This window comes from Vanacampus margaritifer, chromosome 9 (genome assembly GCF_051991255.1).
Source record: "Vanacampus margaritifer isolate UIUO_Vmar chromosome 9, RoL_Vmar_1.0, whole genome shotgun sequence".
Classification (NCBI taxonomy): Eukaryota; Metazoa; Chordata; class Actinopteri; order Syngnathiformes; family Syngnathidae; genus Vanacampus; species Vanacampus margaritifer.
The window spans coordinates 28,014,939-28,028,240 of NC_135440.1; the positions used below are offsets into that span (position 1 = coordinate 28,014,939).

The 13,302-nt window shown below is 42.0% G+C and overlaps 1 protein-coding gene across 3 annotated transcripts; it reads right to left on the bottom strand.

Moving 5' to 3' along the window:
- Positions 1-362: 362 nt before the first annotated feature.
- polr3c (polymerase (RNA) III (DNA directed) polypeptide C) lies at positions 363-12,856 on the bottom strand. Of its 3 annotated transcripts, XM_077575464.1 has the most exons (15): positions 12,727-12,856; positions 11,755-11,829; positions 11,420-11,654; positions 6,779-6,925; positions 6,000-6,264; positions 4,499-4,761; positions 3,954-4,058; positions 3,702-3,875; positions 3,563-3,614; positions 3,325-3,385; positions 3,095-3,245; positions 2,638-2,739; positions 1,103-1,152; positions 888-1,037; positions 363-818 (listed from the first exon to the last, which is right to left on the bottom strand). In XM_077575464.1, exons 3-15 carry the CDS (start codon positions 11,648-11,650, stop codon positions 734-736), a joined length of 1,836 nt encoding a protein of 611 aa, XP_077431590.1. In that variant the 5' UTR covers positions 11,651-11,654; positions 11,755-11,829; positions 12,727-12,856; the 3' UTR covers positions 363-733. The 3 variants fall into 3 exon arrangements, with proteins under 3 accessions (XP_077431590.1, XP_077431592.1, XP_077431591.1); XM_077575466.1 differs by lacking the exons at positions 11,420-11,654; positions 11,755-11,829; positions 12,727-12,856 and adding an exon at positions 7,135-7,254; XM_077575465.1 differs by lacking the exons at positions 11,420-11,654; positions 11,755-11,829; positions 12,727-12,856 and adding an exon at positions 7,095-7,247.
- Positions 12,857-13,302: the final 446 nt, after the last annotated feature.

The following is a 13,302-nucleotide window of genomic DNA, read 5'->3' on the forward strand; positions in this document are numbered from 1 at the left end:
TGTACCAAGCTCTAATTTGTTACTGAGGTGAGCTTACTTATGCTACGTTTTATCGACAAGTCATCATCATTGTCATCTTCTGCCTTGCTCTTTTTTGCAAGTAAGTTTGAATTGGAAGGTTTCACTCAGTCGGTTAGTCAGCAATATTCATAAAATGCTGCAGAATTATAATTCTGTTATTTCCTTGTTACAGTTTGCTTGCACTGAGGCCAAGGAAATTCAGTAGACTGTGTGGCACTCGACAACCACGCTGAACTTAGAGGCCCGGCCGATTCATTGGCAGATATCGGCTCTTTTGAAATTGGCAAAAATGGGCCAATTACACATTTAGACCACTTAAGACAAAGATAATTACGCAAAAACAAATTAGCCCACTTTTATTGATTTTTCTCTCTGTTGTCAAGTTAACAAACAAAAAAAGTAAAAGTATTGTAAAACAGTCAAATGTTCTGCCTGTAGTTCATATCTTTATAATTGTACATGTTAAGGGACAAAAAAAATGTTTTTTTAATTAATCAATTATCGAAATGTTATTCTGCCAATATCAAATTTGCATCTGCCTCAAATAAAATTGGCATGCATTTTTAAGGGAAAAAAACAAATTTCATTCAGACTTTATTGGACAACCATTATTGTCAAATGAGACAAAAATTCACAATAGACACAAACTATAAAACTATGACTGAGGTTTTGACACAGTTTGTAAATACTCCTAAAAAAAAAAAGGTGTTACTCAACTAGAGGAAGAGGCGGTGGTGTGGATGTAACATTCGAGCAGGAAGATGGTTTCATCCACTTGGTTCTCCGCTGAATCCAACCTTGTAGGAAAACAGGAACACAAAGTTATGAAGGAGAATTGGAGCAGCCAACGTGCTCAGCGATCCTACTTGTTAATATGAAGCCGCAGAGAATCCAGCTGCTGCTTTTCGGGAGCCGTGATCATCTCCTCCACCTCCGTCAGCTGCTCGGGTTCGGCCCCGCTGGCCTGCAGGGACGCCAGGATGGCCTCGATGCGCTGAGACTTCTCCAGAAGACGCCTGTCAATCAAAGACGACACCTTCAGACGCCCGTGCAATGGAACCAACAACCACGACGCACTCACTTGCTGTTGGAGGTCTCAAATAGACGTCTGTGGATGAGGTTTGCCACCGTCTGCACGCAAACAGTTCAAAACGTTCATTTAGACACGCAGAGAAGTGCAAGTTTTGTACAGCTCTGGGAAAAAGGAAGAGGCCACTGCAAATCATCAGTTACTCTGATTTTGCTACTTATTTATGAGTAAAATTTACATTTTTAATTTATATGTAACGAATATTGGCCGTCACCCTCAATTTTTTCCTTTTATTTACCTTTTTAAACATTCCCCCTGGGGAATGTGTGTGCGTGTCTTAGTTTTTCCAGTTCAAAAAGGACTCTTTGTATTCCCCTCCAGCAGGGACTGGATGTCGTTTTTACAACACACAGCAAACGCAAACCTGAAAGCCGGTCTAGCAACAAACTAGCGATAAGACTGCTTATCAGTCCCCAGACCATCTTTTATGGTCTGGTCTATCCACAGGAATCAGCCAGGTGTTGTTGGAAACAATGCCCCTTGGAAGTTATATGGTACAACAGTGCCATCGAGCGGTCACTATCGGTTATCCTCAAGAATCCTGCCGCTCCTAATTCATCTGAAGTCTACATAATTCGGGACATACACGGACTAAAGCAGTCCGTGAGTGCACCTTCATTGCAATCTGACCATATACTGCTGGTGCAACGTTTTAGTCAAATATAAAAGGATTGATAGGTCAAAACGCTTCCATTTCAATTCCCTATCTACGTTTTTCATCCCCTTTTTAATCTTAGCTCGTTACGTTGCAGGTTTTCTTTTTAATCTTTGATTCACATCTTTTTTTTTTATTCCGTTCCATTAATACGTTAAACTGTGACTGATATATGTGTTTGTTTACTAAATAAATGTGTTGTCTACAAAATCAATTTCTGCCAAATCATTTGTGTTTACGAGTGGATTAGTAATTCTCTCATTAAAGCGAAGAACTCCATGATTAACTAAAGTAGCAATTTCAGATTATGAATACTTGATAATAGGATTGTTATCGTTTATTTTGCTGCGACAAACAAGCAAAGTCAACGTGGTGGCCCAGAGGTTGCTGAGGAAATTACAACTCCAGTCAGTACCGTCGAAATTTCTCATAAGCCATCACGGCAACCCAAATAATCGCTACAATTGTTTACTAGAGTGCAGTGATTCTGGTGGCGGTACGAGTACCACTGGTGGCATGTGGGCTCCTTAAATTAAATGTTAAACTGCATAATGTTACAGTGGCCGGAATCAGAAGGTGGACCGATCCATATAAACAATTTGTTCATTTAGTGTACAGTTGACCCCCGCTATTCGTATGGGATTGGGACCAAACCTGGCCCGTGAACAGCAAAGTATAATAGAGACACATTGAAATGCACTGGAGAAAAAATGATTACAATTGAACCCTAAAAAATATTACAAATATTTACAAACAGCATTTATTTGTATAAAAGGTCAAATGATCAAAATCCCCCAAAAAGGTGCAGTATTTTTTTCAGTCTCTTGATTTTTCCCCAAGCTGTAAATCTATCAGGGCTGAGTCGTTTTACCTTGTAGCAGTTCTGAAGCAGCATCCGTGCAGTGGAAAGCTGGTTGACGGTGTAAAGATAAAAAGTGCGAGATGGCGCAAAGTCTGGAGTCTTTGGGATTTCCTGGCGAGAACATGAAAGTTGGAAGCATCCCGACAAGTTGGCGCCGCACGAGGGATATACCAACATTGCATAGGAAACAAACCTACCAACGATAATAGCTTTTTAATAAAAAATTAAAATAAATATTACACAAAACGGAGTTTCAACACATTTTATAGGTTGTAAAAAAAACTGAGCAGTACATAGTTGTGAAATTAAAGCAAATGTATTGAATGAGAAGGTGTGTCCAAACTTTTGGCCTGTACTTTACGTCATCACACTTGGTTACAGCCATATTGTCTCATATGTATGGTCAATATTAACAGCAATTCTCTGCGTACGTGAGAGCGACGATGAAAAGGAAAGTGTCGTTTACCTGCAGCTGGACCAGGTTCTGCGAGAGAAGCATGTAGAGCATGTCTTTTGCCTCCTTGGCGGGAATCATGGCAAAATCCTCCACCTGCTTCTGTTCCAGGTGTTTCTTCTTTAGCAACAGGCGGAAGATGCGCGCCGATCGGGATCCAAATCTGCCAAAATGGGATGAGAAGCACATTTTGGATGGGAAGGACCTTCAAGTGCGAGCGGAGGATTCAAACAAGAGCTCACCTCTCCTGCACTACGGACTCCAGCGTGGCCCGTGCCAGATTGGAAAGTACTCGGTGCAAATCTGACATCAGTCAAGGAAATCATCTTGCGTCAATGAGATTCATCCATTTATTTCTATCCACCTTCTCATGTTTGGCCAAAAGGCGGACTCAACTCTGGTCTACAGTAGTTGTCAGTTATCACATAAAGACAAACAAACAAGCTTTTTTTGGGGGGGGGGGGGGGGGATAAAAGATACTGACAACAAACATCCCGCCTCCGCTCTCGCCAGCTTTGCCCACAAACTCCATCTAAAAAACAAAACAAAAAGTCAAGGAGTCTAATGTTTCTCCTGAGTAAAAATCAGGACTATAAAAAAGGATGGGAAGATGTCATACCGGGTCATCCACCAGCAAAGAGAGGTACTGGTCCAGCACTTGTCTTTGGATGTTGTAGGCAGCCGGCAGAGATCTGAAGATCTCGTTGGCCGAGAGGGGCTTGGTGAAGGCGGCGTCGGGCGAAGTGGTCACCTCGCTCATCCTCAGCATCGTCCTGACGATCTCACTGCTGGTCTGACATGAAAGCGCCGACACAAAACATTCCCATTCGGTACCCTGCGCAACTTGAACGTGGCTGCGCCGACGCCTGACCTGGTCCAGCTTGTTAGCCACAGCGCCGACGACGGCTTGGTCTCGAAAGTGCAGATGGAATCGCTCGAGATTCACTTGCCAGTAAATTCCCTCGTCGCCATGAGTCTGAACACAAACGCAGCAGGCTTAGCATGAATGCCGAACAACTGAAAATGTCAAAAGACACCTTGCGTAATCTGGTTTGAATGTGATTGTAAATCAGCGGGACATCTGGAAGCAGAACCGCACGACTAACAAACGACATCCGTGACATGTCCATCGCATGTACAGATCATTTCCTAACTAGAAAACTTGAGTTGCGTATTTTGAGATGTTTTGGCTGCCGTTGTATGTTGGAGCTTGTAATTATTTTTCGGCACTATCCCAATATACTTCTTTACCCAACATATTTTTCGATTCATATTGGACAGATTTGTTTTTGTCATATTGTACGACTATTTTCTTATTAGTCGAGCTTAATTCCCATTTTGGGAATTGCAAATATAACTTTGTGTGCATATTAGTAACTGTATTGAAGAGACATCAGTAGCAAGTGTCAGACCCACCGCTGAATCCATCCTGGCCTTCTTTGCGACACTTTGCTCCTCGGCATCCTCCAGCTGCCTCTTGCCTCGTCCGACCAGCGTCACGTGCGGCACCGTGTAGCAGTCGGCGAAACTCTCTGGGGCCGGCGGCTCGGTGCTGACGGGAACTTCCGGCGAATCGGCAGCGGCTTTGCTTGCCATCCGAGGACAGCGTTGAAGAAAATGAGTCTCCACCAGTTTGGAAAAGGCAGAAGACACTTCATTGTAGTCCATGCTCTGGCCCTCTGTCGCAAGCAGGACGATGACATGCGCAGGTTAGCAAACACAAATAGGCCGCGACTGATTCAGGAATGGGTTGAATTTTTTTTGGGAGGGAGATGCCAATTCTGATATTTAGCAGAAAGTATTCCGTTAACCGATTAAATGACGAATTTACAGAAATAAAAAACATAATAAAAAAAGGAACTTCATTTTGGATTCCTTAACAGGTTATACGGGGTGGATTTAAGAACTGGACAATCCGTCAATATTTCAAGACAAATGGCATTGTAATCATTAATCCGTCATTCATCATTCCTCAAAAAAATTGGCATACATCAACGCTTCCATCATTTGTCAGCAAAATGGACATTCTGTCATTGACAATTACATTAACGGGCGAAAACCCACTTCCAGCAATTTCTTAGTCCATCAATTCAAATCAAAAACTATGATTACAGACGCTCCCCACCTTACGACCGAGTTACGTTCCGGACGATCGTTCGTAAGGTGAATTTGTTCGTAAGTTGCTTCAGTGCTATATTTTGTATTATAATTTATGTTTAAAGCCTATATAAGTATATTGAAGGTTTATATAAGTATGTTTAAGGCTTGTACAAGTAACCTGCATTGGTTTGTACTGAAAAAAACTTTTAATAAAATGGAGAGAATACGTACAGTACTGTACTACGTATGTTAGAGAGAGAGAGCGAAAGGCACACACACACAGTATGTACATGTACGTAATAAGATAAATAAAATGAAGTTTAACTTACTTTTGGAAGATGTACTCGATGCTTAAGGAGATGATGGAGGAGGAGGAAGAGGAGGATTTTATATCATGAGAGATCCTTCGTTGTCGCTGGAATCGGCTTCAAAAGTTATTTCCTGCTTCATGGGGACCGGCGTTTTCTTCCTCTTCCTCCTCCTCCTCGCCACGTTGCTCAGCCTCCAATGAGCTCTCACAGCGCCAATCGTCGGTATTAGCGGCGGAAAGAAGCACTACGCGCAATACAAAATCGAACTTACAGCATTTCTTTCCGAACATTTTTCGACATACTGTACGCGCAGAAATGTTCGTATGTACCGTTGTTCGCAACTCGAATGTTCGTAAGTAGGGGAGCGTCTGTATACTATATATATACACTACATATATACAGTATATATATATATATATATATATATATACATACAATATATATATATATACACAAACACACACACACACACACACATATACATCTTGTCATTTGGCGTAACTGACCCTCCATGGTCTGCGTGAGACGATCCGCAACCACTTTAACGATGTCGCTCATGGTGACGCGGCCTCTCTGCAGCATTTCCTCTACGATGAGCTCCCCGGTGTCGCCGTAGAGCGTCTTGGCGGTGTAGATGTAGCGCGGGTAGCGGAGGATCCTCAGAATGAGGTGGCAGCTGGCGCAATACTCGCTGGGGCTGCCGCGTCCTTTGCGACCCGGGCTGAACACGCAAAATCCATGTTGCACCAGCACACACAGCGACTTTTTCACCTGCGTGACAAGCATATTTCAAGAAATCTGGTTAAACTGTCATTTGAAGGTGTTTTGGGACTCAATTTTCGACAGGTTATAATACTACACAAAAACAGGAAAATGAAATGAAAATACAAGTCATGTTTTTACTGTCCACGTGGGGGCCCATGTGCACTTCAGGCTTGAGTTATTTTGACTGAAGCTGGTCAAGATATTTTAATGCCACCCGGGAAATTGTGTGTGTGTGTGTGGGGCATAAATACATCACCGTTAACATGAAATAACAGTTCTTATGGCTTTGTGTTCAGCACGTCATCGTCACATTTCTGTGGTTCTAACTTTGAGTATCTGTGCCTTCCAATGTGAGGATGTAGCTGTTCATATTTGTACACTGTGAGGGCTGTGAAGCCTTTTGAGAATCTTTTGGGATTAAGGTAATATATAAATAGGTTTGACTTGACTTGAGGACAAGCGCTGTAGATATATGATACATTTTGCGGCAACGTCAACAAATCCATGCCAAGTCCAGTACCAAGTCCAGAGAGACGCCAGTTTCTTGAAGGATGCTCCTCAGATTTTGCGCTCCAGCTCTCAGCAGATTTGTGCCCACTTTCTCCACCACTTCTCCAAAGTGTTCCCGAAGCAAAAGCCCGCACAGGCGTACCTCTTGGGAAGTCATCTTGACGGGGAAAAAAACAAACAAAACGAACAAATGAGAACAATAAAGACGAGCGCCCAACGCCACAAAATGAAAACTGTTGGAACATTGAACTTGAAAATTAGTGACAGTTTCGTAATGTGATTTACAGTGAAGTTGTTTTTAATGAACATTAATATTCATCACAAACCTTGCGATTCGACTAGTGATTAAAGTTTAAAATGTCTCACGCGTGAAGAGTGAACTCGATTGGGCTAACGCATTTTGCAACTGCGACATGAAGTCGAGCTGTGGCAGACGGAGATACAGGAAGTAGCTGCTGCCTTCCATTTCCGGGTAGTCCCGCGTAGTGCGTTGTGGGAATTGTAGTCGTTTAGATGGGTGGCTAGTTGACTCTTCAATCACAACAAAAATACAGACTCATAATGCTGCTTTCAATTCATTTTTAGATATTTAAAAAGTTGAATTTTGTGAGAACACGTTGGACATTTGTTGTAGCCATGTTATCCAAGTGGGTCCGCAAAGGGTTAAACATTTTAGAGGTTAAATTCCACAGTGTCAAACTGGCTCCACCATATTGTTAGTTTGCGCACTTTTCTCTGACCAAAACAAGGCAAGTTCTTTCCCTTTTGCTCAAGAAATTTGTAAAGAAAATCGTCATGTTGCTATTTGCTTCATATGGAACTTGTTGATGACGTGTTTTTGTGCGGCTGTTTTAACACTAATAAAACACCGATTGTTGTGATTTATTGCGCGATCGTTGAAAGTTCTCACGAAATGCACAAAGACCTTTTTTTTTATGAGCATTTTAAAAGGACGTTCTGTTTGCCGACTTCCAGCCAGTAAAACATTTCTCTGATTTTGATTGAGGCGTAAAAGGTGATGATTGTACACTTTGCGCTACTTTGTGTGTCAACAATCTACTTTGCAAGACGTTTTGCGTCAGGACTGTTTTCAGTGTTTTGTCTTCTTCTCCACTTAGTAACGCGGAAGTCAAATGGCAAATGTGGTTATTTTTATAATAATAGATGAAGTCCGTCCTGTAAAAATATCAACCCCAGTCATCACTTTGCACAACATTTTCCACGACGTTGACATGTGATCACAATGCATCAAGAAAAGTACCCTTGCTTTTTTCTTTTAGTTCCAGGAAAACATACAGTATTTAAAAAAAAAAAAAGCTCCTGACAGACAAAAAGTTAAGGATATGATGCTTTCGGGTGACATTTTCAAAATGTGCAATAACCTTTAGGCTACAGGAGAGGTGAATTTAATTTGGCCAAGATCTGTCCCAAGTCCATGAGATGCCCACCCAAAGATATTTGTAATTGCCAAATAATGCCTCAAGATGGTGGCAAAGCACTTTTTTTGTTATTAGACACAGTTATGGCATTACTAAACGTAGTTCCTTGGTAGCAAGATGGTAAAAAAGCAACATTTTTATATTGGGCATTCCTTTGTCATGAGCATAAAAACAGTGCAGCAAATAAGGTTAGGATAGGTCGGCCACAAAAAAAAACAAAAAAACAGGTTAACCTGAGGATTATGCAGAGACTGACTGTATTGTTGCTTGTCCCTCCAGACTGAGGTAAGATGCCGATGACCATCACCAGAGCTCCTGGGGTCACCGTGCTGACGCTGACGTCGGACCCCAAAAGTCGCTGGCCTCCCTTGTGCCACCTCATCAAGGGCTTGTGCTACAGCCCTTCGTGCTGTGGAGTGTCGCAACAAATGGGGGCCGTCATGGGCTCTTCTCAAGCCATACTGGGGGTGAGCGGTCAAACCCATTGCACGAGTTGGGGTCAAATTTCACATTCAGCTTTTAGTGTCATCAACAGGAAGATGCACGTAAAAGGACAATTTCTGCTCTAGAGCAATAACGTACAAAAAGTACTGAACCGTTGAACAATTGGACATTCAAAAGTTTAGAGAAGGTCAAAGGAAGTTGACCTGTCAAAAGTGATCATGTATGTTAGCTACAAGTGGATTGATTACACTGAGGAACGCCATTTTTTTGTTGTGCTTTGTCAGACGGTTGTTGTGAACACATTTTTGGGTGCAGCATCCAAAACGGATTTCAGTTTATCACATCAAATTTGTAGGATCCCCATTTTCTTGAAAAAAATACAATGTATATGCAAGTAAATAAAACACTAAGATTAAATATTACAAGCTTTGAATATTTAAATGAAAATAAAACAATAAATCGAAATAGAACTGAAAGGGTTTGTCCTCGGTTACAAGGTTCAAGTTCAGCCAGCACTAATCCTACTTGCTTATTACAATCAGTGGAATTTTGCTGATCTGGAGGCCAAACAAAGCTAACTGCCAATTTAATCAGCATAAAAACGGAGCCAACAGAAGTTGTTTTTGCTAATTGTTCCCCAGTGTCCTCGGGATGGGGTGTTCTATCAAACATGTGTCATTTTATCATCATCATCATCCTAAAATGCCAGTTTTCCCTCGCAGGCCCTGCAGATCACAGTGGGCTTCATCACCATCGCCCTCGGCATCATCCCCATGTTCGGGGGATTCGAAAACGCCTGGTGGAACATGAGTGTCAATTTGTTCTCCTTATGGATGGGACCCGTGGTAAGCGCAACCACGCCGACAAGCGCTCATGTCAAAACTAAAAGTAGGCTGGATAGTAGTTGTCGCAATGAAATCACGGATGTGATTTCTTTCCAAGAGTGAGTGCTTGAAATACTTGCTCAGTATTGATGATGTCATTAGTAGCAGTGTTGCTCTTTGGTCATTTAGTGTCATGACACAGCAGGCAGCAGGTCACATTGACCTGTGAATGTTTCTAGTGTAGTGAAGTAAACCTCACAAGTTCAGGCAAGTGCTTGAAATTGTGATGAAAATGCCTCATGTTGTCTCCTTTTTGACCTGTGGTCGCCTTTTCTGCTTCTCCTGTAGTTTGTGCTTTTCGGCACCGTCTGCATTTTGTCTCAGAAGTTCCCGAGTCGATGTCTGGTGAGCAGAATTTTCACAAAAACGTTTTTTAAGACAAATATTGTATGTTCTGTTTTTATGCGTTGCCGCTCCGTGCGTGTTGAAGTAGTTGTTGTTTGAAGGTTTATTACTATCATCCTAACATCTGTGCTAATTGCCGTTAGCCCATCTATGACGTTTGATATTGTATGATAGCATTAAGCTAGCAGACTTTGGTTCAACTAAATGATATGGTTTGATTAGACATTTTGGTGTTAAATAGATCAGGGTTCAGCAGGTTTGGTCCTTGGGGTCCAGAGTTTTGCAGGTTTTCATTGTTTCCACTCACTAGCACACCTGATTCATATAACCAGCTCATTAGCATGCCTGATAACGATCCTGATCTTAAGTATCAGGTGTGTTGGCAGGCGGAAACATCTCAAACCTGCAGGACTCCGGACCTCGAGGACCGGAATTGATGAACCCTGAAACGGATCGTGTCAAAAATCCTCTTCTTTAACTCAAATTGACATTAGACGACAATCTCAAGGGCGGATTTCAAATCGACATCAGAACTTATGTTTGCGGATTTTGGCTTGCTTTGCGTTTGGTACGGCAAACAAGTCGGAGGCTCGCCCTAACCACAAATGACGAATGTCGTTACGATCATGCCTTGCTTGTAGGAAAAAAAAAAAGAGGAAGTTGGGAAAAATAATCGCATATCAAATCACAATTGCGGGGGGGGGAATTGGAGTCATTCCAAATCATTCAGCCCTACTAGTCTCCCATTTTCTTGACAGCAAGCGAGTGACAACAGGCAGGCGCTAAGGAATCATTTGAAAAAGTACCTTTTAATAAGTCTGAATGTGTTTTTAGGTGATCGTCAGCACAATTCTCAACCTGTGTGGCGTGCTCTTCGCCATGGCCAACCTGATCCTGTGCGCCATCAACATCGGCGTGCTGGACATCTGGGACGTGTGCGAGCCGAGATATGACGACCGCTTCGAGTGGAACGCTGACAAACCCACGCAGAGTCCCAACGAGAAGTACTTTGAAAGTCGATGCTGGGAGGGAATAGAACTGATGCTCGTAAGTCTTGAACGTGTCGGTACTCGTCACGGGAATTCGAATTCAGAGATTTGTTTGAGAGAATTGCTGAAATCATGCAAAGACCGAAGACTATGCAGTAGGGCTTGACCGAAAGATTTGTTTTTTTGCAAGAGAAAATGGATTCATTTAAAAAAAATATGTAATGGATAAAATCACTTTTTTGTTCTCTTAACGCTTAATTACAGCACAGGCAGAACATTTGATCGTTTTACATTACTTTGTCAACAGAGAGAAAAATCAGCAAATATCTGATCTTCGTCTTATGTTGTAATGTGTTAAAAAAAAGTTAATACTAGCCGATTAATCATTCATAAAAAGTCCCAAAACTTTTCAATTTGACGTCTGTTTTCTTTTCAGTAAACATATTAATTGAAAAATATTTGATCGTTTACAAAGTTGAACATACTCCGGATGTTCATTACTGGATGAGAGGTCTTCATGTGAATTGATTCCGATTTTTTGATGACTTACCGTTCCTCCACCGTCCCACAACGTGGTTGCAGCTGTTCCCCAAAATGTCCTCCTGATCCGAGGCCCTTGATAAGGTCCCTGTTCAATCTCCAGATGTTCCTGAGAGGCCTCAACGGTGTCCTGCTGCTGCTGGCCGTCATGCAGCTGTGCCTGGCGCTCAGCTCCTCCATCTTGGACGTCAAAGCTCTGAGGCGCAGCGGCAAGGAATGCCAGGTAACGGCGTCGTGCCATGTGCCTGGCTCATACCGAAAACAAAAACAAATCATTTTGAGAAAATCTATTTAAGCACGTAAAGCAATTTCGGAGGGTTGTGTTCTTCTATTTATGTGGCGTACCTCTCCTGTTACTTCCAACTTTCAGGAACGGCAACAATGTTTCTGGGTCAAACTGACTCGCTTGAAAGTTGAAAACTGGGGGGAAATAGTTTTTGAGCGTAACCACTCGGATGTACTGTAGTGATATCCAAACATCACGATACGATATTATCACAGCACGGTAATTATGCCCGTATTGTGGGGAGGTTGTCGTTATTAAAAAAAAATAAACGACCATGATAATGTATAAAAAAAACAAAAGAAGCATAATTTGTGTTTTTTGTCCATAAGAGCATTGACAAAGAAATAGGCTTGGCCTGTCATTTTATTTGAAATGTCCGGTCATAATTATACATATATTTCAAATAGTACAGTTAACACGAACTCCTAACACTTAATGTTTGGCCATACACGCACACATTGTGAATCGAGTCCATTTTTGGAAGAACTCTAACGTTTGCCTTCAAAAGCCCTAAAAAAAATATATATATATATATATATATATATAAGAAAATTAACCACCAGAGGGTGCCAGAATTGCGCAAATAGAAATCAACCGCAGCTCTTTAATACATGTATTGCATCGTGACATACCGATGACGATATTGCCATTATCGTTTCATCCCTGGTAACCACACTCCGACCTTGTTTTACAACACTAGTACAATATTATAATTCTACATGTACAGTAAACTGGAGGGTCTCCCTCGCCAAAATGTCGGGCGGGTCATGTGACGCGTTGCCGCGAATTGGAGTGAGCCGGACTTTGTCAACTACAAATTCAGAGTCGTGCTTAATTGTGCTTCCAAGAAATGTCAAAAGTCGTGAATAAAACTCGAACACAAGTTCTACGTCATCCTTAGTGGTTTCCAGTGGGAAGATGAAAAATACAAACGCAGTCTACTGAAAGCGGCCGTTCCGCGATTACTTAAAATACGCCATCATGAGGGTGAGCGTTTTTTTACAGTCAGTCAGCAGCAGATTCACACGTACCCACAAAAGGTGGATCCAAATGGAGGAAATCACGGAAAAGAGGCCAAAATCTAAATACTAACGTCAAAGTTCCTAAAAAGCGAGACAGAAAAACAGAACATAAAGCGCAGTAGTAGTGAGACTGACTGCAGGAGGAAAGTAAAGACAAGCAAAGTGACGAGATGACGAGGCACACCTGGACAAGACACGAGTGCTTGGAGGGAGCCGATCGGTTCGTGCAAAGAACGGGGCTGACGACAACAGCTGGAAACCAAAAAGTTCAAACTAAAGAGTAGACGAGACATGAACAACATGACACACGGGAGAACACGACACAACAGGAAACAAAATGATGATGAATTTTGAACAAAAACAGGGATCACAACAGTTAGACGTCATAATGACATACATGACATTATTTAATAAAATGTTAAGCATTAAAGAGTTTTGAATGTTGTCAATTGAAGTGCCATTGCGCTGCTCCTGCTGGTTTGCACACATCGGCCACCAGGGGGCAGCACTCGACAGCCATAACGGCACACACAAAGAAGAGTTTCCCAACGGACTCGGTCCAATTTGTTGTGGTCTGTGAATATT

What these genes read in the sequence shown, in the direction of transcription:
- polr3c (XM_077575464.1), bottom strand. Translation starts at nt 11,650, where the DNA reads ATGGCACGACGCCGTTACCTGGCATTCCTTGCCGCTGCGCCTCAGAGC. An exon ending in AGGCGGGATGTTTGTTGTCA is followed by an intron (nt 3,386 to 3,562) that starts GTATCTTTTATC and finishes GACTGATGTCAG; the next exon opens with ATTTGCACCGAGTACTTTCC. An exon ending in AGAACCTGGTCCAGCTGCAG is followed by an intron (nt 2,740 to 3,094) that starts GTAAACGACACT and finishes TGTTCTCGCCAG; the next exon opens with GAAATCCCAAAGACTCCAGA.